Below are 23,876 nucleotides of genomic sequence, written 5' to 3'. Positions count from 1 at the left end.
GCTTGAGGGAAAGCAGCAGGAAGGGGCTCTTTATAGATTCTTCAGGACGGAAGCAGGATCCCGTTGGGACCCCAAAGATGATGATATCTCATGATCTGCGGAGGGGTTCAGGGCCCCTGGCTACTGGTAGAAGGTATTCACTCAGTGAGCAGGTGCTGGGAGCTGGGGACAGAGACAATGCAGTGATGTTTATTTTTGTTTTAAATTTGCAGTGTCTTTAGATACCAGAGTTGTGAGAATGTGGAGTTCCTGTGGAAAATACAGGAGTGAGCTGGAAAGACCATGTCAAAAGAGGGCAAATAGACTCAAAACCCCAGGGAGATTCAGGCCTTTGGTCCACGGCTTAGGGGTGAGGAGAGGGATGAGGAGATATGAGTTAACACCAGCATGGTATGGTGCAGGAAGACAGTTTCCCTCTGTTCCAGACCCAGTGCCCCCTATTGTGTGCAGAACGCACATTCACAAGGTGACCTTGTGACCCTAGCCAGAGCAGTGATGCTTGTAAATCTATTCCACTTTGTTCCCCCTTCTTCCCACTTGCTGTTTTTTTTTTTTTTTAAATAATACATTCCTAGTTAACGATTAATTGAAACCCATCTGTCTCACAGAATAGAGTCTGGATTCAGTGACCCCATAAATGTTGGAGAAACCAGAGCGGGTATGCTGTGATCACTTAAAAAAAAAATGCTGCTTGCCAAGAAACTCACGACGGACAACAGGAGACTTTAGAGATGTTGGGGGGCTCGCTGACTGATAGTTGGGTGGGTGGCCAAGTGCAAGGCTGAAGAGTGCAGCCCACGAACCAGGGCTGAGAGTCACCACTGCAGTCTCAGAGAGGGTTCACAAAGGCTATGGCTCAGCTGCTAAGGAGGATTAGCAGGTGCCCAGGAATCCCACCTGCTTGGTGTGACTCAGAGCCAGACCTGTTAATAGCCTTGAGGGTCCATAAGTGGAAGCAGGCCCAACCTATGTGCACCTGAAACCTGGTGAGACCTGGAGGGAGGCCCAGTCTAATTTAACTGTTGAGGTGGCATGGTGTGGTTTCAGTCACATTGCCCAAAAGATAAGGAATTTCAGGAATTCTGCCATGCCAGTCGGAAACAGAGTCCCACACAATGGGCCTTTCATGGAGCCCTGGGCCTACGGTTGGCACTGAGGTGTTATTTTAACTTGCTTTGTGTTGATCTGGAGTGTGCAGTGCCAGTTGCTAGGGGAACTTTGGACCTGGGAAAAGAGAAGCTGGGCTCTAAATGATGGCAGGACAGATGCTAACTGCATCGGCTCCCCTCCTACTGCTGAGGAAAGAAGCTGGCTTTTGCTGGTCAGAGCTGAGTTCTCCCTCCTGGCTGCTTTCTTCCTTAGTGGGGTCCAGGTTATGGCCTTCCCACGTGTGGATCTGGGGTCTAGGGACATTTAGAGGTCCTCATTCAGTGTCGCTGCTGAGTCTTCTGCCTTAGTGACTTCTCTCATTGTTGTGACCAAATTCCAGATAAAACTCGTAAGGGGTGAAGGGTAGCTTCTCCATGCTGGAGGCGCAACAGCAGGAGTGTGAGGAAGCCGGTCACCTTCTGTCAGAAAGCAGAGTGTGAACAGGAAGTGGAGCCAAGCTATAACACCTCAAGGTCTGCCTACTGTAACTTCTTTGCCCTGCTAGGCTCCACCTCCTGAGGGATCTACTGTCTTACAAAACAGTGCTGCCCACTGGGGGGCCCAAGCAGCCCAAGCACATAGTTCTGTGGGGGTCAGTTCTCACTCACATCACACCCTCCTGCCCATTCTCCACAAGAGTGGGTGATGGAGAAAGAAGACTCGGAAGGAGCTAATCATTTGTATTGTTTCTGTGGTTAAGAGGACCCACTTAAAGGAGTTGTGGGCACATCTCTTTTTGGGGGGGTTGTTGTTGTTGTTGTTTTGAGATAGGCTTTCTCTGTGTAGTCCTGGCTGTCCTGGAACTCACTCTGGAGACCAGGCTGGCCACAAGGACAAAATGGGCTTTTAGCTCACAGGGAAGAACTGTCCCAGCTCCCATCCAGTCAGCAGGCATTTCTGGCTACCTTGCCTCCTTGGGACAACATGGCAGGGCTGGAGACTGTCAGAGGTCTTCCACAGGGGGTATCTTAGCTAACTAGGGTTTCTATTGCTGCTACAAACAATTAAAAAATAAAACAAAACAAAACCCATCATGACCAAAAAGCAAGTTGTGGAGCAGAGGGTTCATTCAGTTTATATTTCCAAATCACAAAAAAAATGCCAGGACAGGAACTCAATGGGGGAGAGACCTGGAGGCAGGAGCTGATGCAGAGACCATGGAGGGATGTTCCTTATTGCCTTGCTTCCCATGGCTTGCTCAGCTGGCTCTCTTATAGAATCCAGGACCACCAGCCCTGGGATGGCACCACTCACCATGGCCTGGGCCCTCCCCCCTTGATCACTAATTGAGAAAGTGCCTTACAGCTGGATCTCATGGAGGCATTTCCTCAACTGAGGCTCTTTTCTTCTCTGATGACTGTAGCTTGTGTCATGTTGATACACAAAATCAGCCAGTACGCAGGGACATCTCTGTATATAGCCCTGGGATCTCCAGTGATATTTTTGGACTGTAAATTGGAGATCTTAATTCTTCCCTGACTGACTGGCTCCAGAAACAGCTCTAGTTTGGGGGCACCAAGTATGATTGTCGGCACCAAGTGTTGAATGTTCGAAGGGGTAAGATAGCCTTGATGAAGGCTAGCCCAGCATATGTTGAGGTATACAGGGTACAGTGTTGCTGTGGTCACGGGGGAATGATTAAATAGTTTCTGGAGTTTTCTATGCAAAGAAGTATTAGGTAAAAGGAAAAGTAACAGACAAGCAAGAGAGATGGGAAGGCATCAGCAGGTGTGGGCTGACCTGGGCGGTTTGCCGACTGAGTTTCCAGCTTGATGAGGTCATGGTATCTCACAGTTCATCTCCGTGGGTTCAGATGTCTGTGGGGTTTTGCAGAAGCCATTGCTTGATAATGAACTCCGTTAATATGTCACCCATTGGTGAAGTCTCCTGTGCATTCAGCGGGAAAGACTCTGCTTTGATGAGGATGGAATTTCTGGGAGTGAGACATTTATTTTTCTTGTCATGTTGGCTTTGATAACTGATCTTATTTGAGATGGCTTGGTAAAAGGTTCTTGCCCCTCAGAATCATTTACTTTCTGCCTCAGCTGTACCACACTGGAAGATTTTCTTTAAAAAGTTTAATTGGCCACAATGCAAGCTAAATAAAGTGGCAGAAACACAAATTTATTCTCCTTGACTCTGGTGGCTACCACAAGGTAGAAATTTACTTTAATATGTATTTATTTAATATTAATTATTTATTATCTAAAAGAGCTGACATTTTTATATTCACATCTCACACTACAATGAAATCTTCATTTTTAAGATTCTATTTCTCCATCCAAGATTGTTCTTTTCGCTAGGAAGCTGGGGCAGGGTTTCCTTGACAGGTTTAGCGCTGCACCCTGCTAGTGAAATAGAACAAATAATACAGAGCAAAGAAAAAGCCCGCTCTGCGCTTATCTGTCTGTCTGGGTCATGCCAGGCTAAGTGGGCATCATCGTAGGGTGAGTGGGAGTTCTTGACATTGGCAGCCCAGGCCTCATGGACAGATGGCCTCCCAAGGGTGACCTCATTCAGGAGTAGATCCCGTGGACATCATACCAGGACAGGAGGGCCTCCTCCCTGGGGTGCTGGGATCACACTTGGTGAGGAGTAATCAGGAGACTAGGGGGAGGAGGTTTCACAGCCCATGCAGGAAGAAGAGTGTTTTATGCAAGTTTCTTTGGTCAAAATGTTTTTTTAAATGGAAAGGATTTTGCTATTGAAAATTATCTTAGGGCTTTATTGTTGTGAACAGACACCATGACCAAGGTAACTCTTATAAAGAACAAGTTTTTTTTTTTTAAAAAAAAAAATATTTATGTATTTTATTGAATGTATGTGAGTATACTGTCAGTATCTTCAGACACACCAGAAGAGGGCATCGGATCCCATTACAGATAGTTGTGAGCCACCATGTGGTTTCTGGAAATTGAACTCAGGACTTCTGGGAGAGCAGTCAGTGCTCTTAACCTCTGAGCCATCTCTCCAGCTCAAAGAACAACATTCAGTTGGGGCTGGTTTACAGGTTCAGAGGTTCAGTCCATTATCATCAAGGTGGGGACATGGCAGCATCCAGGCAGGCATGGTGCGGGAGGAAATGAGAGTTCTACATCTTCATCTCAAGGCTGGTAGCAGAATACTGGCTTCCAGGCAGCTAAGGTGAGGGTCTTAAAGGCCACTCCCATAGTGACACACCCACCCTGACAAAGCCACACCCACATCAACAAGGCCACACCCACTATAACAAAGCCACATACTCACCAACAAGGCCACACCCACTCCAACAGGGCCACACCTTTTAATAGTGCCACTCCCTGGGCAAAGCATATACAAACCACTACAAAAATATAATGCAAGATGATAGATGACTTAGAAGACTTGGGCTGGTGGTTGGATCACGTGCCAAAGCCCTTCCGCCCCTTTCCCTGTAGTTTTGCTGCTGGAGAAGATAGAACATGACGACATTTGCAACAAGACCCTGAAGATCACAGACTTCGGGCTGGCGAGGGAATGGCACAGGACCACCAGGATGAGTGCAGCAGGGACCTACGCCTGGATGGCTCCCGAGGTCATCAGGTCCTCCCTGTTCTCCAAGGGCAGCGACATCTGGAGGTGAGAATGCGCCTGGGCTTTGTCCATCTGCAACTCAAGGTTGTTGTCTCTGAGTCTGCGGGGCTTCGTGATTCCGCTGTGAACAGCAGGGAAGTGCTTGGGTGTAGTATTGATCCAGACTGGGGAGGGGAGATTGCTGCTCAGCGTTCTGTCCCATGATGAAAGGGTCTGGGGTGATTACATTAAGGGGGGAAGCTTTATCTTGGCTCGGGCTTTCAGAGGTCTCAGTTCATCAATGCTTGGACTGGGAAGCATCCATGACCTTTGGTCCTTGCAGAAGCCAAATCATGGCTGGAAGTTTGTGGCAGGCAGAAGCTGCTCCACAGACTTTAGAGACAGCAGCCTTTCCTCCGCTGTTCCTGTGCAAAGCATTGTCTTCTTCCTAATGCTGATGATCTCTTTAACAACTAGGCCTGTCTGCTACGAGGACACACTGCTTTTCTGGCTAATGTGTTTGGAATATTTCAACTGTTTTTTTTTTTTTAACCTCCTGATCCTCGTTGGTAAAAGCAGCCCGTGATAACCATGCTGTAACCCACATGTTAGGTTGTATTGAAATCTTCCCTTTCAGATTACTCAGTTCCCTGCCTCGACCAAAGTCTCAGGGCAAAATGTAGCTATTGCCAAAATGTAACTCAAGAGGTTTGTGGAGTTGTCCCTGCCGGAGCTCTGTGAGCACAGCTGTTACCCACCATGTTCCTTTCAGACTCCTCCTCTTGTGTCCCACAAGAGCTGCCCATTAATTTTGGCTTCCAGCCTCTCTAGGCTCCTTCTACAAACTCTACCACACTCTCAGGCTTCACCACAGCAAAGCCTTGTGTTTTCTGCGTTCCAGTCAGCTTCCTGTGGCTGTGACACAATTCCTGAGATGGTCAAGCCTTAAGAAGGGAAGATTTGTTTGGGCTCAAAGTTCGAGCTTTCTTCCCATGCACATTTGCCTTTGTTGCTTCTCGGGCCTATGGTGAGGCAGAATGTTATGGTAGGGAGATTTATAGAGGAACAGAGCTGCTCTTATCATGTCAGCCGGGACGGAGAGAGAGGGGGTGGGGTAGATGTCTCATGAATCAAGCCAAGTGTGGTGGTGCATACCAGGATCTGGACCGAGCCTGTTTCCCCATCAAGGTGGACTGCACTCTCTTAAACTATGAGTGAGGATAAATTTTTGCCCTGGTAATAGGTTCCTTTTAGGTTTTAATTACAGTGGCAAGGAAGTGAATGTATAGGATAAGCAAGAAAACCTTTCTTCAGACCTGGATATGTCAAACTCCCAAAGTCACAATCGACATTTTAGTCTTTGTGTCTGTTAGACGTCTCCCCCTCACTTCTATATACTAAGTCCTTGGCAGAGACTCTTCTTAAATCCAAAGAGAAACCAGTTAGCTACCCCTATAGCCATCATGCTAAGGATGATGGAGCAGGCCCCTCTTGCTTGGTAGGTTGGCCTTGAAGGTAAATTGATGGAATCGGACAAAATTATATTGAGTAAAGTGACCCAGGTGAGAAAGACAAATACTGTATGTTCTCCCCTGGTTGGATGTAGCCTCTAACCCGGAACCACAGGGCTTGTAAAAGCCAGGAAATGAGAAAGGAGATATTGGGAGATGGATACCTTCAAGGCAGAGGATGATAAAACTTAGGTAATGGAGAGTGGAGAGGAGTGGGTGTGGGAAGGTACACGCAGGGAGAGGAGGGAAGGTGAGGACACAGGGGGCCTGGGGGAAGGATTAACCAAAAGCAAAGGGGCATGAAAAAGCCATATAGAAATGTACTATCTGGGCTGGAGAGATGGCTCAGTGGCTAAGAGCACTGACTGCCCCGCCAAAGGTCCTGAGTTCAAATCCCAGCAAATACATGATGGCTCACAACCATCCATAATGAGATCTGATGCCCTTTTCTGGAATGTCTGAAGACAACTTACAGTGTACTTAGATAAAATAATAAATAAATCTTTGGGCTGGAGAGAGCGGGACCCAATTGATCAGAGGTCCTGAGTTCAATTCCCAGCAACCACATGATGGCTCCCAACCATCTGTACAGCTACAGCGCACTCATATACATAAAATAAATAAATAAATATTAAGAAAAAGAGAAACGTACTGTCTTATCACCAACTTTGAAAGGAGAGTCTGTGCTTTATGGGCCACACACATGTGGAGGCCTGAGTTGAAGACAGTTGTGGGCTGTTGTGCTGGTGCTGGGAATAGGACCAGAGTCCCCTGGGGAGCAGCCAGCTCCCCTCTCAGCTAGCTGCTGAGCTATCCTCCAGGGCTTCTCTGGGGGAGTTTTTGAGATAGGGTTGCACTGTGTAGCCCAGACTAGCCCGGGGCTCATAATCCTCCTGCCTCAGTCTCCTGAGTGCTGGCAGTCCTGGTGTGTACCACCATGCTACAACTGTTCTGGGACAGAGCCACCTCTTACCCCCCCCCCCGGGGGGGGGGGGCAGGGCAGTGGCTTTGTTGGGTCAACTGGGCATGGGGCAGGCTCAGGAGTCCAAACCACTAACGGGAACTTTGCCTTCCAGCTATGGAGTGCTGCTGTGGGAGCTGCTCACGGGTGAGGTCCCGTACCGTGGCATCGACGGACTGGCTGTGGCCTACGGGGTGGCTGTGAACAAGCTCACCCTGCCCATTCCGTCCACCTGCCCTGAACCATTTGCAAAGCTCATGAAAGGTAATGCTCAGCCCTCATCTGAGAGAGTCTCTGGTAAAGGAAAGTAGTGCATAGGGGCCAGATACTTTTTCCTTCTATTTCTTAAAAAGCAATATGTGCACTGGTGAGATGGCTTGGCAAATAAAGACATTTGCCACCAAGGCAGACAGTCTGAGTTCAGCATCCACGTAGAAGAAGAGATCAGATTCCTACGGGTGCTCCTCTGACTTCTAACTCTATGCAATGGCACACCTGAACCTACACATAAACAAACATATGTATATGTATTTGTATATGTATTTGTGTATGTATTTGTATATGATGTATGTGTATATGTATATGATGTATATGTGTATGTATATGTATACATATATGTATGTATGCATATATGTATATATAGTGTGTGTATGTATGTGTGTATATATATATATATAAAGAGAGAGAGAGAGAGAGTTTAAAAAGCAAAGGAAATGTTAAGCTGCATACAGCAGTTCATGTAAGTAATCCCAGCATTCAAGAATCTGAGGCAGGAGGATTGCTTTGAGTGCATCTCAATGCCCCCGAGTTTGATCAGCGGTGCCTTGCCTTCCCTGTGGAACTTGGCACAGTGAACTGTCCTGCTGTCCCCCACAGAGCCCTCAGCTGGCTCCAAGCCATGCAGGTAGTGATCACAGACATCTTTCAGGCCTCAGCAGCATGGTGGAGCTTGGGTGGAGTGAGTCCACTCTTGTTATTAAAGCTCTTTCCCTCGCTCTGTGAGCTTTGTGTTAACCTTATCAGTTTTGACTTGTGATTTTCTTATTTCTTTTTAAGATACAGTTTTGCTATGTATACCAGACTGGCCTTGAATCCACTTTCTATCTAATGCTAGATGAAAAGTTGTTATATATTTTATGGAGTCCTCAAGCTCACTCTGAGGCCAGGCTGGCTGCAAATTCATCATGTAATCCAGGCTGTGCTTTGGATCCCGCCTTGGCCTCTCTGATGTTGGAATTGCTGGCATTAGCCACCGAGTCCAGAGTTGTTAGTTCTTAGAACTTTGGTTTTGATCACAATGTTTCCAGACTTTGGTTTGGGGGCTCGTGTCTTACAGCTGTGTAGTTCTGCTGTGGTTTGGCTTCAGCACAAAGGACAGGAACAGAAACAAGACCAAGCATGCATGTGCGGCCTGTCTCTGTGTCTCTGCTCACCCCTGACACGGGTGCCACCACTCGAACAGGGGCTCTCAGGGACTCACTGGTATGCACTTAGGATTTCCAGGAGCTGAGACCACAGACAGGGACTCCTGGTTTGGAGTGACAGGTGTCAATCTGGGAACTCTGCTGTCTGGGAGATGATTGTGGCTGTACCAAGAGAAGAAAGTAATGTGATTCTCATTTGTCGCAGAGTGCTGGGAACAAGACCCTCATATCCGCCCCTCGTTTGCCTTAATTCTTCAACAGCTGACCGCGATCGAAGAGGCAGTGCTGACTGACATGCCCCAGGAGTCCTTCCATTCCATGCAGGAAGACTGGAAACTGGAGATTCAGCAAATGTTCAGTGAGCTACGCACCAAGGAGAAGGTGAGAGAGTGGTCTCACCACACAATGCACAGTACACACATGATCACCACACAGTACATATGTCCACATCATAGTACACACATGATCACTGCACAATATACACATGCTCACTGCACAGTGTATATATGCTCACATCACAGTACACAGATTATTACTACATAGAACACATATGATCACTACACGGTACACACATGATCACTGTAAGCACCCACATGATCACCTTACAGCATATACACGATGACTATACAGTACACATGTGATTACTGCACAGTACACACATGATCACATCACAGTACACAGATGTTCATCAGAGTACACACATGATCACCACACAGTACACATGTGCTTACTGCACAGTACATACATGTTCACATCATAGTATACACATGATCATCACACTGTACACAAATGATCACCACACAGCACGTACATGCTTGCATCACAGTACACAAATGATTACTACACAGCACACACATGATCACCACATAGTAAACACATGATCACCACACAGTACATATATGCTTGCATCACAGTGCACACATGATCACTGCACAGTACACACATGATCACCACATAGCATACATATGAGCCACAGGACTCCAGCAGGGCTCTCTGCTGGCATTGTGCCGTGTTTCAGTGTTTATTAATGCTTGCTTTCCTTTAGGTTAAACATAAAGAATACTGAAAACATACAATTGGAAAGAAACCCTTTTATTGGGAAATTTCCAAAAGGAAAATAGATAAGAAACAGCACAAAACACCCATACATCAATGAGCCTTGCCGAATGCCCTGTTTTGAACACTATACACACTTCTCCCCATTATTTCCTGAAACTGGAGTTTTTAAAATCAAACTCTCACCTCATACTACTTTTATATATCTTTCTTGAAAAATTTGGTGTGTGTGGTGGTGATGTGTGTATATGGGGGGGGTGTATGTGTGGTGTGTGGTGTGTGTATGTGTATATATATGGTATGTGTATGGTGTGTGTGTGTGGTGTGTGTGTGTGTGTGGTATGTGGTGTGTGTATGGTGTGTGTGTGTGGTGTGTGGTGTGTGTGTGGTGTATGGTGTGTATATAGTGTGTGTGTGTGGTGTGTGTATGTGTGGTGTGTGGTGTGTGTATGGTGTTAGTGTGTGGTGTGTGGTGTGTGGTGTATGGTGTATGGTGTGTGTGTGTGTGTGTGTGTGTGAGTGTGTGTGTGTGTGTGGTGTGTGTGTGGTGTGTGTGTGGTGTATGGTGTGTGTGTGAGTGTGTGTGTGTGTGGTGTATGGTGTGTGTGTGTGAGTGTGTGTGTGTGGTGTGTATATGTTGTGTGTGTGTGTGTGTGTGTTTGTGGTGCGTATATGGTGTGTGTAGGCTTGCGTGTCATGGCACACATGCAGAAGTCAGAGGATACCTTTGGAGACTCTTTGTCTCTTCCTGCCTTGCTAAGGCAGGTGCTGCAGGCTGGCTGGCCCATGGGATTGATTCCAAGTGATTCTCCTGTCTCCACTTCCCATCCTGCTGTGGGAGTGTTGGGATTAGAGTTAGGAGTACCTCTGTCTAGCTTTTTGTGGGTCCTACAGTCTGAAGAGTTTTGAAGTAGGATTCCTGCAAGCACCCCAAGGACTGGTTCCCACACACTGAAACTCCAGGGATGTTTTGCCTGCCAGAGGGCTTGGCTGCCCTGTGTATAGTGTCCCTCTCTGGTGCTTGGGCAGAATGACCAAGGCTGCCTGTAGATACTCAGTTGAGTGCCTGGAGCTCTGGGTCAGGCAGGCTGTCTGTCTCTGGGTGTCACAGAAGGGAGTGTGAACTGTGAGGGGTGTGAACTGTGAGGATGGCCTCTCCGCTCAAACTCCTGCTTAGTAAGTGAGTGTGTGCCTCAGGAGAAGACAGGCTTTGTGTAGCCTCTCACTGTGCCTGGCCTCCGGGAAGCGGCTGGAAGGGGAAGGCTTGGAGGCCACTTCCTGAGGGATGCCTTCTGTCAAGGGCTTCTGTAGAGTTCTGGAAACACTTACACATTTGGTTGGCTTAAAATGATAGGAAATTTCTTGGTCCACTTTTCCAATTCATTTTTAAGAGTTCTGAAATGAGACCCACAACCAGTGATTTTGAGGGGAAACAGCCTCAAGTCGCAGATCAAAGTTTGAGAGAGCCGGGCGGTGGTGGTGCATGCCTGTAGTCCCAGCACTCTGGGAGGCAGAGGCAGGCGGATTTCTGAGTTCGAGGCCAGCCTGGTCTACAGAGTGAGTTCCAGGACAGCCAGGGCTATACAGAGAAACCCTGTCTTGAAAAAACCAAATCCAAAAAAACCAAAAAACAAAACAAAACAAAACAAAAATTTGAGAGAGACCTTATTCAGAATAACAATTCTTATAATTCTTTTGTTTAATTAGTGAAAACTAGTTTTGAAACTTCAGGATGTAAGTGCAGGCTTTCTCATGTTTAACAGTAAAATAATAGAACAGCGCTCCTGGGACAGACAGTGGCCTCTCTGCTCCGGGTTCACACCGGCTCTCATGTTGTTCGTGTTTTTTTCTCTTCCTGTCTTTACTGGAGGTCTTGCTTAATGTCCTAGGCTGCCTGACTTTGTGGGTTAGGCTGGTTGTGAACTCACAGCAATCCCCCTGCCTTAGCCTCAGAAGCTAAGGATTACAGGCATATCACCTCACACAGCCATCTTCTTCTTATTCTTGTGGATCTCCCCCCTGCTGTGTCATGTCGCTTCCCTCCAAGCGCCCCTTCCGGCCTTGGGATCTGTGATTAGAGTGTATGAGACAGTGTCTCTCTTTGTGCCGGGAGGTTCCAATCTCATCCTCCTGGGGAGGGAAAGCCTTTTCTAGTTGCTCTATCTCCCTTTCCCGCTCACGCGCTGAGGGAGGAGGGCGCTCATCCACGCTATGCTGTAGTCGGAAACCTCCCTGTGCTCAGGCTTCTTATCGCCGTCTGTCTCTGGGTCCCCTGTGCACGCAGCACAGGCCCTTGGGGAGGCCTTGTCCTTATTAACTATTAACCTTTCCTGCAGGGAAATGGTTTGGCCATTACCAGAAAGCCTCAGCCAAGCCTTCAGGCAAATGCTCTTGCTAGTAAATACACAGACAGAAGGAAGGCTTCATGATTTCAGATGTGTTCACATGATTTTACATGTGTTCACACATGTTCGCATGTGTTCTAATACTCCAAAAGTCTCCCTCTCATTTCTCAACTTGCTTCTCAATTATTTTATTATTCATGAGTGTGTGTGAACGCTTGTGTGCATATGTGTGCATGCATGTGTGTGTGTGTGCGCGTGCGTGTGTGTGTGTGTGTGTGTGTGTGTGTGTGTGTGTATGTGTGTGTGTGTGTGTGTGTGTGTGTGTGTGTGTGTGTAGGCCAGAGATCAACCACAGATGTCTTCCTCAATCACTTTCTACCTTGCTTTGAGGCCAGGCCTCTCACTAGAACCTTGAACCCACTTCTACCAGGCTGAACCCAGTTTCATCAGCTGACCTGCCGGCAGCCCCAGGGATCTTCCTATCTGTAGTTAAGTGGCCTTGGTTTTATTCCTATTTCCCTGGGGATTGAACTCAGGTCCTTGTGCTTGAGTGACAAGCACTTTCACAGCTGAGCCATGGCCCCAGTCCAGCTTCCAGATTCAAATTCTACTTAATAAGGTGTACAGTCTGATGGCTTCCCCACCATCAGACTGGGTTTGTGTTTTCCCCCTTAGGAAGTCTTCCTGTTGCTGCTAATGGTGACATTGTAGGGGTTGGACTCTTGTTGACAGGGCCTTAGGCGTGAAAGTGTTTACTTACTCAGTTCGTATAGAGACCAGTGTAGGAAGGGTTACCGTCCCCCACTTAGCAGCAGCTACAGGCCAGACACCAGCCCCCCAGAAAATGGCTCTCAGGAGAAGGGTGGTGCCTTAGGGTTTTACTGCTGTGAACGTGGTGTGAGCAGACACCATGGCCAAGGCAACTTTTATAAGGACGACATTTAATGTGGACTGGCTCACAGGTTAGAGATTTGGTCCATTATCATCAAGGTGGGAACATGGCAGCATCTAGGCAGGCATGGTGCAGAAGGAGCTGAGAGTTCTATATCTTCTTCTGAAGGCTGCTAGACTGCCCTAAACTGGCTTCCAGGCAGTGAGGATGAGGGTGTTAAAGCCCTTGCCCCACAATGACACACTTCCTCCACTAAGGCCACACCTACTCCAACAAGGCCACACCTACTCCAACAAGACCACACCTCCTAATAGTGGGCAGAGCATATTCAAGTCACCACAGATGGGTACTTGAAAAGAGTTAGAAACCACTCTCTGTCTTCCAGTACACTTCAAAACTGCTTCACAGCTGGGTGTGTTGCCCTCAGCTGTGACCCCAGCACTCAGGAAGCAGAGGCAGGAGAAAGAAGTTCGAGGCTAACCTGGGTTACGTAAGGCCTTATCTTAAAAAAAACAAAATTACAGATTTTTAAAAATGACACAGAACTTCTTTTCCAGTGATAAACAGTGGTTTATTCCTGGCACGTGCTGATAAGGAAATTCTGATCGGTTTGTAAATCAGAGCCAGCTGGCACGTGGAAGGGAGAGCGGCTGAGAGACCTGTGAGTCAGAGCAAGCCACCTCTCTAGCTGGGAGGATAGGAATTATTTAGGGAAACAAATCAAGCTCAGAGACTTCAGAACCGAGTTCCTGCTCCTTCAGTGGAGTTGCCACAGGCTGGGGACTCCTTTGATTTGAAGGATCCATTTCTCTGTCATGTGGACTCTCTGACACAGCTGTTTTGTCCTGTTGGTGGGACTGTGCCTTACTGTGCCCCTCTTTTCTTTATTAACATTGTATTTGTAGATATTATTTGTAGATTGGCGCAAATTGCCCCCAAGCCCATCTAGAAAAGGTCCAAAGGTGTAGTAGACGTGGATGTCAAGTCTCTGGTTGACTGTAGCTCCTCATGGTGTTTCTTAGTAGATGAGTTTCTTGAGGGGCTGCTCTTTAAACTCTTGTCGTCCCGTAGAGCCAGGAGTGTCTGCCTATCTTTCAAGGCTGAGGAAGTGCACAGCCCGACCTGAGAACCCTCTGCAGTTCCTACCGGAGCTTGGCTCGAGGCTTTGCTAAGTGGAGCAGTGGCTGTCCGGCGGAATGCTCTGGTGTCTGTGTGCTGACACAACCACCCAAAATATTTTTCCCAATAAAGAAGAGAACACATTGGAGAAATGGTTCAGAAGTCTGCAGTACTCTCAGTTTTCCCCTAAGGGATTATGAACTATAGTCATAACATGTAACTATGAGTATTATCCCTTAACTCGCTGAGTTGTAACTGTGGGCTCTGTTGTGAAGTGGGTTGTTCACCAGGCTAGGCATGCAACTTGGTTGGCAGAGGGCTTGCCTGGGGTACGTGATGTCCTGGGTTCTATCCCAGAACCTCATAAGCCTGAGTGTCTGAATAACACGAGCTTGCTATTCCTAGCACTCAGGAGGTAGAGGCAGGAGGATCAGAAGTTCCAGGTCATCTGTGGAAACTTGATGAGCTTGAGGTCAGCCTGAGCTACTTAGACCAGAACTCAAAGAATAAATAAATTAATTAAGTCACTCTTGGATGTTCTTTGTTGATGAATATCAATGCATAATTTATATGTTAGTTCAGTGGTCTGCAGCCTAAATGACATCTCTCAGCATCTTCCTAAATACTTTGACTCTTTTCTCCCCATTAATTAATGTATTCACTTTACATCCCTAACACAGCCCCCTTCCTCCAGTTCCCTCTCCTCTGAGGAGGGGGAGGTCCTCCTGGCTCCTCAAATCACTGTAGGACTAGGCACAATGTCTCCACCCAAGGTCAGACAAGGCAGCCCAGTTAGGAGAACAGGATGCACAGGCTGTCTGACAACAGATTCAGGGACAGCTTCCCCCTATTGTTAGGAGACCCACATAAAGAAATCTACACATCTGCTACATATATGCAGGGGCCCTTGTATGATCTTTGGTTGGTGGGTCAGTCTCTGGGAGCCCCCAAGTGTCTAGGTTAGTTGACTCTGTTGGTCTTCCTGTGGAATTCCTATCTCCTCTGGGTTCCTCAATCTTGTGGTTCCCCCAACCACAAGACTCCCCAAGATCTATCAAATGCTTGGCCGTGGGTCTCTGCATCTGTTTTAGTCAACTGCTGGGTAGAGCCTCTCAGGAAACCTCTTTGCAAGTGTAATAATAGAGTATCCTTAGTTCTTTATGTTGTGGTGACCCCCTGCTCTAAAATTATTTTGTTGCTACTTTATGACTGTAGTTTTGCTATTCTTTTGTTGTTGTTGTTGTTGTGTAGAATAGAGTTTATTCAGGGCAGAGGATGGGAGTTAATGCGGTAGTGGAGGCAGAGAAAGGGAGAGAGTAGAGAGTAGAGAAGTGGAGGCCGGCCAGGACCACGTGGAGGGGGGAGGGGAGGAGAGAGGAGAGAGTGCCAGGAGGCAAGAGCGATGAAAGCAGCTTTGCTGTTCTTATGAATCGTGATGTAAATCTCAAATGTTCAGGAGGTCTGGTATTTGACCCATAGGTTGAGAACCGATGTGTTAGCCATCATAAAGGATCATAAAGCAGTGATAACGTCTGGCGTGAACGTGAGCAATGCCTTTTCCTGTCAGGAGCTAAAGAGGAGAAGGGACTGGCATTGGTTTCCCCTAGGTTAATAATAGGCTAGGTTACCCGCAGCTCACGCCATCTTGGGTGAAGGGCTCTGGCAGGGGTACAGGAAGCTCGGTTGATCTCCTTTTGGGCCTGACTTTGCAGGAGCTGCGTTCCCGCGAGGAAGAGTTGAGTCGCGCTGCCTTGCAACAGAAATCCCAGGAATTGCTGCTCAGACGGCGGGAGCAGCAGCTCGCAGAGCGGGAGATCGACGTGCTGGAGCGCGAGCTGAACGTGCTCATCTTCCAGCTGAGCCAGGAGGCGCCTCACGTGAAGAAGAGGAAGGGGAGGTTCAGGAGAGGCCGGCTGAGGCTCAAAGATGGCCACCGCATCAGCCTGCCTTCAGGTTTGTGCCTTCAGAACTGGGGAGGCGGAAGTGGGGTGCTGTCATTGCACCTGAATATTTTGTCTCTCAGCATGGAGTTCCATAGTTAATATTGGTGCTGTGTCCTGGGTGAACTGCAGCAGTTACCACGGATGAGTTCCTAAACTTGGGGCGGGGAAACGACTAGCAGGACTCAGTTGGAACCCCCACTTTTCAATGATAGAGAGATGGAACAACATCCCGAATTCCTAATGGCAGCTGTTGCTTGCCTGATGCATTTATTCGAGGCAGAATTAATGTAATTGACTATTTTTTGTAAGATTCTCAAAAAAAAAATTCTGGATTGTATTATTTGGCATTTCCCTTTCTGAAAACAAAGAGGACATTTCAGCAACATATTTATTTCTTCTGGCACCTGATACAAGATTTCAGTTAAAGAGGACCCAAGCATCCTGAGGATTTCAATCACGGAGGATTTAGCATGCAGTAGCCCTCTTTGACCACAAGATGGCAGCACACATTGTAATTCTGGCCCAGGATTGTAACCACCTGCTGGCATTTAGAGCTGTCACCCTTCCTATGTGTGCTTGTGTGTGCAGACACAGAACCACGTGCACATGCACACTCTTACCTGTGCAGTACCCAGAATATGATAGCTTTGGTAATAAAGAAATAGCAGTGATTTCTGTCTTGTTTTCCCCAAGAGATGTTTTGTTCTTGGCATTTTCATTGGGCAGAGAGTTCTTTGAGTTCTTGAATCCAGTGCTGTTGGAATGGCCAGAGATTCAGAAAGACTCACTGAGGGCTAGAGCTTGTCTTTCTCGAGGCTAATATAACAAATTTCTTGGACTTTTACAGTATTCTGCCAATTCCCTCCCTGCACTTTGCAAGTATACATTGTATCGTTGGTATTTTCTTCAGAATTTATGGGAGAAAGCCTGGTGAGGGGGGAAGCTTTGACATGGTGATGGACTGAAGTCCCTTTGCCCTGTGGCTCTTTTGAAGTTCTCTCCTGAACATACGTAAAACCAAAGTAAAAAGGTTCCAGGCTTCACCAGTTGGTATGGCTCTGAAGCTGCACATTTTAAGTTGTCCCTAAATCAGAGGGAACCAAAACCCAATGAAGACCAGCTGTTTGTTCGTGTGTAAGAGTGACAGAAAGGACACACAGGGGAGCAGAAGTGAGTTTTTAAACTCTCAAAGCTCTTCCCCCAGTGACATACTTCCTCCAGAAAGGTCATACCTCCCAAACCTATCCAAATAGCCCCACCAACTGAGTTCCCCAGAGCTTTGGGGGAACATTTATCATTCAAATCACCATGCAGAACATATCCTGTAATGTAATGTTGTATCTTTTAGACACTGATACCCTGGATTCTAGATCAAACCAACTTCACTTGGATAATTATCCTACCTCTTTCTAGCCTCATTCCCCAGGTCTACAGCACCAACAGAAATGAAATTATAGAGCAGGAAGTGTCTGTTGTTGTACTAAATCCCCCGACAAGGGTGAGGGTAAGACTGACTTCAGCAGGTAGCCAGTTATCATCTCAGGGAACTCAGGGCAGGAACGTGAAACAGCTAGCAACATCCACAGTCCAGAGCGGAGAGAAATAAACACACACCTCCTTGTGCCTAACAGAATAATACCTGTTGACCCCGGTCTTTGAGAAGGGACACAGGACATACTAAGAAATGCACTGAGGAATTAGTCCACATGCCTAGAGCTGCCGTCTGGTTATGACACTGTTGGTTAGGAGAGTGAGGAAAGTCCCTGAAAAGCTGTCTTTTTTTTTCAGACTTCCAGCACAAGATCACAGTGCAGGCTTCCCCCAGCCTGGACAAGCGCCGGAGCTCAGACAGCCGGCTGTGCAGCCCACCGGGCAGCCCCCTGATGCTCCCCCGTCTCAGGGCTATTCAGTGTAAGTTTTCAGCCTTTCCCCTCCCATGCTGTCCCACAGAATGGGTGTGTTTTTACAGTGGTCTGCGTGAGTGGCGTTGGTGAACAGTGGTGAGGATGTGGGGGCCGGATGTGGAGGCTCACCTGGTAATCCCAGCACTTGGGGAAGAAGGAGGAAAATGAAAGGCAGCCTCAGTCATATAATGAGTTCAAGACCAGCCTGAGCCACAGGAGACCCTGTCTGAAAGAAAGGAAAACAGAAACATAATAAAAAACACAAAGGAGTTGGTCTTGGGTCTCAGGCTGTTTGCTCTTGACTGCAAATGTGACATCGCATCAATGCAGTGAGGACCTGGAGCCAGAAGTCGGGGTCATTCAGAGACATTACCACACCAGACAGCATCGTGTCTTCTGCAGAGGTGGCTGCAGATACAGTTCATGGGTAGAGCACTTGCTTAGCTAAGCATAGGAGGCCCCAGATCCAACCCCAGAAAAGCAACACATTCGGGACTTGACGTGCCTCCAGCACATTACCAGCAATGCAAAGAAGCGATGTCTCCCTGTTTACAAAAATCCTATTTCTAAAGGGCAAACACCTGGATGAAAGTTTGACGTCCGTCTCTATGGAATTTCCCTCCACATATGCATGGATAACCACACACATCTTAAAAAACTTTATTTTACATTTATTGTAGACCAGGCTGGCCTTGAACTCACAGAGACACACCTGCCTCTGCCTCTGCCTCCTGAGTGCTGGGGTTAAAGACATGTGCCACCATGCCCAATGCTAGTCAAGCCATTTTAAAGGACTCTGTGGTTTGCACTTTTAAAAACATCTGTGTATGTGTGTGTGTATGTGCGTGCGCATGCGTGTGTGTGTGTGTACAGTGTATGTCCACACATGTGTCCTGTGCATGTGTACAGTGTATGTCCATGTATGTGTCCTGTGTGTGTACAGTATATGTCCATGCATGTGTCCTGTGTGTGTGTACAGTATATGTCCATGCATGTGTCCTGTGTGTGTGTACAGTGTATGTCCATGCATGTGTCCTGTGCATGTGTACAGTATATGTCCATGTATGTCCCCTGTGTGTACAGTGTATGTCCATGCATGTGTTCCAGTGCCTGTTGTGTGTACAGTGTATGTCCATGCATGTGTCCTGTGTGTGTGTACAGTGTATGTCCATACATGTGTTTCAGTGCCTGCACGTGTGTACAGTGTATAACCATGCATGTGTCCTGTGTGTGGGGTAGCACAGAGAGCATAGAACCTGGAGGTCGGGCTCAGGTGTGGGTCCTCAGCCCTTGCCCTCTTTGAGATGGGCTCCCAGACCTGTTGGCTGGTGACCTGGGGATTCTCCTGTCTTTATAGTTCTGATACATTCCTTTCTTCTGGCTACCCTTCTCCCCACAAACAAAATTCAGTTTTCCACGGTAGGTGAATGAATCGTTCCGACTGGAGTTGGTTCTGCCAGGAGCCTTCACTCCATCTAATGCCTGCGTGGACTCTGGGACTTTTTAGTAATATCAGAAATAACGGTGGTTTTCCTGTGTAGTAACTTCAGATGAGAACAATAAAACCCGGGGAAGAAACGTGGTCTTCCGCCAAGAAGACTTTGAAGATGCGAAAAGGAGTTGCAAGAAAAAAGGTTGTACGTGGGGTCCAAGCTCCATTCAAATGAAGGAAAGACCAGAAGGCCGAGAGCGGTAAGGGTCTGAAGGGGGGCTCGCGACACGTGGCACATGGCACACACAGGGCAGTAGCGCTATCTGTTGTGCTTGTGACCACGCTGCTCCACCTGCCTCTTGGGAAGCAATTAGATTGACGCAGAGACAACTGGATATTAACTTATTAACATTCTGCAGCATGTTGTGCTGACTTCGTGAACTAATTATTAGTTTAGCACGTATTCCAACAACTTTATGGATCACTTCATAATTTGTGTATGTTGGGGATGGCTAGAGAGATTGCTCAGTCCTGCAGAGGACCTGAGTTTGATTCCCAGCACCAACATGATGGCCCATAGCCACCCCTAACTCCGGTTACAGGGGATCCATCACACTTCCGACTGCTGTGGGTACCAGACATGCATGTGGTTTGCATGCATGTGTTTGGACAAAACACTTACACACATAAATAAATCTAAAATATTTTATAAGATTTCATTAGATCTTCAAAATTCAGAAGCACAGAGGGGTAGTCTCTTTGCATCTTTAAAAATACTGCTGCTGGGCTGAGATGTTCAGCAGATGAAGTGCTTGTCAGGTGTCTTAGTCAGGGTTTCTATTCCTGCACAAACATCATGACCAAGAAGCAAGTTGGGGAGGAAAGGGTTTATTGAGCTTACGCTTCCACATTGCTGTTCATCACTAAAGAAAGTCAGGACTGGAACTCAAGCAGGTCAGGAAGCAGGAGCTGATGTAGAGGCCATGGAGGGCTGTTCCTTACTGGCTTGCTTCCCCTGGCTTGCTCAGCCTGCTCTTATAGAACCCAAGACTACCAGCCCAGGGATGGCACCACCCACAATGGGCCCTCACCACTTGATCACTAATTGAGAAAATGCCTCACAGCTGGATCTCATGGAGGCACTTCCTCACCTGAAGCTCCTTTCTCTGTGACAACTCCAATTTATGTCAAGTTGACACACAAAACCAGTCAGTACATCTGGCAGACAAGAGATGCAGAGTTCAGTCCTTAGCACTCAGGCAAAAGCTGGGCAGGCATGGCAGCCGTCTGTAATCTTAGACCATCAAGACCTTAGATCCTAAGACTCTAAGGAAGACCTTCCAAGGAAGGCTTAGACGAGACAAGGGACCTCTAAGGCAAACTGACTTGCTACCCTAGCCAGAACTGCTGAGAGACTCCACCTCGATGTAACAGTAGATAGCGATTGAGGAAGACATACAACAGTAGCATCTACCCTCCATATGCAGGTGCGCACGTGAACACACACACACACACACAAACACACAGCCAGCAAGTGACCACTTACATACACACACACACACACACACAAATGCACAGCCAGCAAGTGACCACTTACACACACACACACACACACACACACACCATGCATACTTACCAAAACCTTTATCGCTAACATGTATCTGCTGCATAGCGTGTCCTGCAGTCCCATGACGTGAACGCAGATGTCTTTCTCTCACAGGGTCAGACCTCTCTCGGATGGCAACAGTCCATGGTCTTCTCTTTTAATAAAAAGCCAGAAAACCACACCCTTGGCTTCGCTGTTTGTGGACCAGCCAGGTAACTGTGTCTCCAGAGGCAGATGTGCTGGGGTACTCTTAACTCTTGGGGCTCTGAGCTATCTCACGTGGCCCTTGAGGATGCTGAAAGGGTGACGGCAGGCCCTTTAGAGCTTTACTTAAACCCAGAGGTTATTTTGCATCCAGACTTCATGGCACTAAGGAAATGGGCTCCCCGAGATTGGGGAAGATAGGGTTTATAGCTCCATATCTTACCAGAGCAAAACTAGTATCCCACTTAACCATATAGGCCAGGTGAGTTCAGCATAGAAGTTGGCCACATTCAGGATGGACCAGGGCTATATTCTATGAAGAATGAGTTCAATAAGTAAAACTATTGAAAACCTTCAAAGATGGCTGTTAACAAAAAGAACTAGTCTTTTAGACCTGAGTGTTTACGGCAGCCTGTTATACTGTGATGAAAGTGGAGGTGCGGGTGTGGAGTGTATTCTGGGCGCTGTGCTCACCCACACTGTCCCCTCCTCTTGAGGGAGTAAGCAAGGGATTTGAGCAACAGTGCCAGAGCAGGGTCATCAGTTGAGGGAAAGGGGCTTTGAGAGCAGAGGTACTCATGGGAAATGCAGGCCTGTGTTCAGAGAAACCAGCCCGCTGCCCACTGTCATGTAGAGATGGCGTTCCTGATGGGAGTGGCTATCTAGAAGACAGCGGGTTTGTGCCCCAGAGGACCCACCACTCTGGAAAGCAAGGCTGGTCTGTTGTGTCTTACCGTGGGGCCCAGCACAAGGAGGTTGTTGCTGTAGCCTCATGCATACGGGAGAGCTTCACCCTCTTCCTTAGCCGGTGCACTCGGTGACCCCCCGTAGCGCTCCAGCCTTTTTGGAGAATCACCTCCACACACTTCCATTGCACTGGCTCCAGCTTGGGGACAGGTCTGTCACACAGCAGCTTTCTGGTTCCTTCTCAGGACTTGGTTTTGTGCCAGGTCGGGCAAGAGCTTGGATGTTTTAATTGCCACTGGGCTGGGTGCCACACTTGAGACCCTGTGGGGTGCTGTGTGGCAGTCCTGTGTGCAAAGTGAGAGATGGATTGGGCTGTGCACTTTGGTGAAGCAATGCAGTGTGTGCACATTTTGTGGAATGGTGTGTGTGGGGGGGTGTGACCACGTATGTATGTGTTGGTATATATGCATGTGTGTGCACATGTGCACATGCATGTGTGTGTTTGTGTGAGTGCATGTGTGTTCACATGTGTGCACATGCATGTGTGTTGGTGTGTATACATGTGTGCATGTGTGTTCACATGGTTGTGTTTGTGTATGTGCATGTGTGTGTACATGTGTACACATGCATGTGTGTTTGTGTGTATGCACATGAGTGTGTGTCTGTGTTTATGTGTGTACATGAGTGTTTGTTGGTGTTTGTGTGTGTGCATGTGTGTGTGCACAAGTGTGTGTGTTGGTGTTTGTGTGTGTTTATATATTGGTACTTCTGTCTCCACACTGACTTCTATCATCACTGCTGGTAAGAAACACTTTCCTAAAGGGCAGGAAGCATCAATAGCTTTCATATAACCCTTGGGTGCCTACATCCCAGGGCTCTGGGCTCTTCTCATCAGAGTCCTCCCACTGAAAGACCTCTGCATGTTCTGTGTAGTGTGGTGGCTCGTGGGTTCTAGGGTGTTAGTGCACAGTTTCAGTGGTGGTGTTTGCCATGCTATCTTTCCACAGTGTTTACATTTGTCCCTTTGTTTAGGATCTTGTGAAGAGCAGAAACTCGTTCCTGACGGATTAGAACATAGAAAACCAAAGCAATCAAAGTTTCCTGGTCAGGCCTACGTCGGTCTGCCTCTTTGCAAAGACAGCCAGAGAGAAGACTCGCTAGAGGCTGAGAGTGGGGAACAGAGTCTCTCTAAGGGTTCCCCTGTGAACCATGTGAGTGTGTCCACGCCAAAGAAGAAAACAGAGTCTGCTCTGTGTGAGTGTGGGGTGCTGCTGGCATCGATGGCTTTGGGACTGGATGTCAGGAAACTACATGGAGCCCAGGCCCCCACAAAACCATCACCCAAGGAGGAAAAGAAGGGAGAGGGCACCCTCCAACCTGTCTCCAGGTGCCAAGCCAGCGCCAGTTCACTTCTGAGGCAGCCATCTGCAGGCAGGGCACCCAGTGATGGTTCCGCTCTCTTGCTGCCAAGTGCCACGAGCCTTTTCTCGAAGCCTTCTCTCTCCACGAAGTGTTTGCTGCAGGCCGGTGAGGAGGAGGAGCCACCTTTGGAGAACGCTCAGATCTCTTGTGGTCCCACAATGCTCACTCCTGATCCTGATTCTGCCACACCAGAGAGCAGCTCTGAACTCTTCCCTGGACTGAGACACAAGACTGATTATGGTGTGTTCAGAAGCATGTCACCTGCCACCCTGGATCAGACAGGGGAGAGACTGCCAGGCAGTGACACTGTAAGAGACAAAGAATGCCCTCATGTGCCAATGGGATTTGAAGAAACTCCTCTCCATCCCCCAAGTAGGTGGCAGCAGCTGGGTCGGTGGAAAGGACATAGCAGGGGGCAGGAGGGTGTGGACTAGACAGGCAGTTTCCCCTTTTCTAGTGATTGCACTTAATAACTCGATACCATTCAAGTTGCACTTGAGTGTTATCCTTCTGTGTTACAATTTTAATATCACTAGAGTGTCGATTCTGAAAAGAGGCTTGATCAGGAGCTAGTAACTTCAGGTCGTAGGTCCCTGAAAGTGCAAACCATGCGATAAATGACACATGGGGTCAGAGACGGGTCACAAGCCCAAATCCCAGCAAAAAGACAGTAGAAGAGCTTACTGCAGA

At 47.7% G+C, this 23,876-nt stretch overlaps 1 protein-coding gene across 1 annotated transcript in view; it reads left to right on the top strand.

Annotated features, from left to right (window-relative positions):
• The window catches only part of Map3k21 (mitogen-activated protein kinase kinase kinase 21), a 35,516-nt gene that overhangs the window by 9,563 nt on the left and 2,077 nt on the right, over nt 1–23,876 (top strand). Inside the window, exons 2-9 of the mRNA XM_052166869.1 lie at nt 4,566–4,746; nt 7,268–7,416; nt 8,782–8,957; nt 15,701–15,941; nt 17,720–17,842; nt 19,377–19,527; nt 20,988–21,085; nt 22,797–23,558. Of these exons, the coding sequence (XP_052022829.1) occupies nt 4,566–4,746; nt 7,268–7,416; nt 8,782–8,957; nt 15,701–15,941; nt 17,720–17,842; nt 19,377–19,527; nt 20,988–21,085; nt 22,797–23,558 (1,881 nt within the window). The remainder of the gene's footprint in view (nt 1–4,565; nt 4,747–7,267; nt 7,417–8,781; nt 8,958–15,700; nt 15,942–17,719; nt 17,843–19,376; nt 19,528–20,987; nt 21,086–22,796; nt 23,559–23,876) is intronic.

This window comes from Apodemus sylvaticus, chromosome 21 (genome assembly GCF_947179515.1).
Source record: "Apodemus sylvaticus chromosome 21, mApoSyl1.1, whole genome shotgun sequence".
Lineage (NCBI taxonomy): Eukaryota > Metazoa > Chordata > Mammalia > Rodentia > Muridae > Apodemus > Apodemus sylvaticus.
This window is presented reverse-complemented; position numbering and strand designations above follow the sequence as displayed.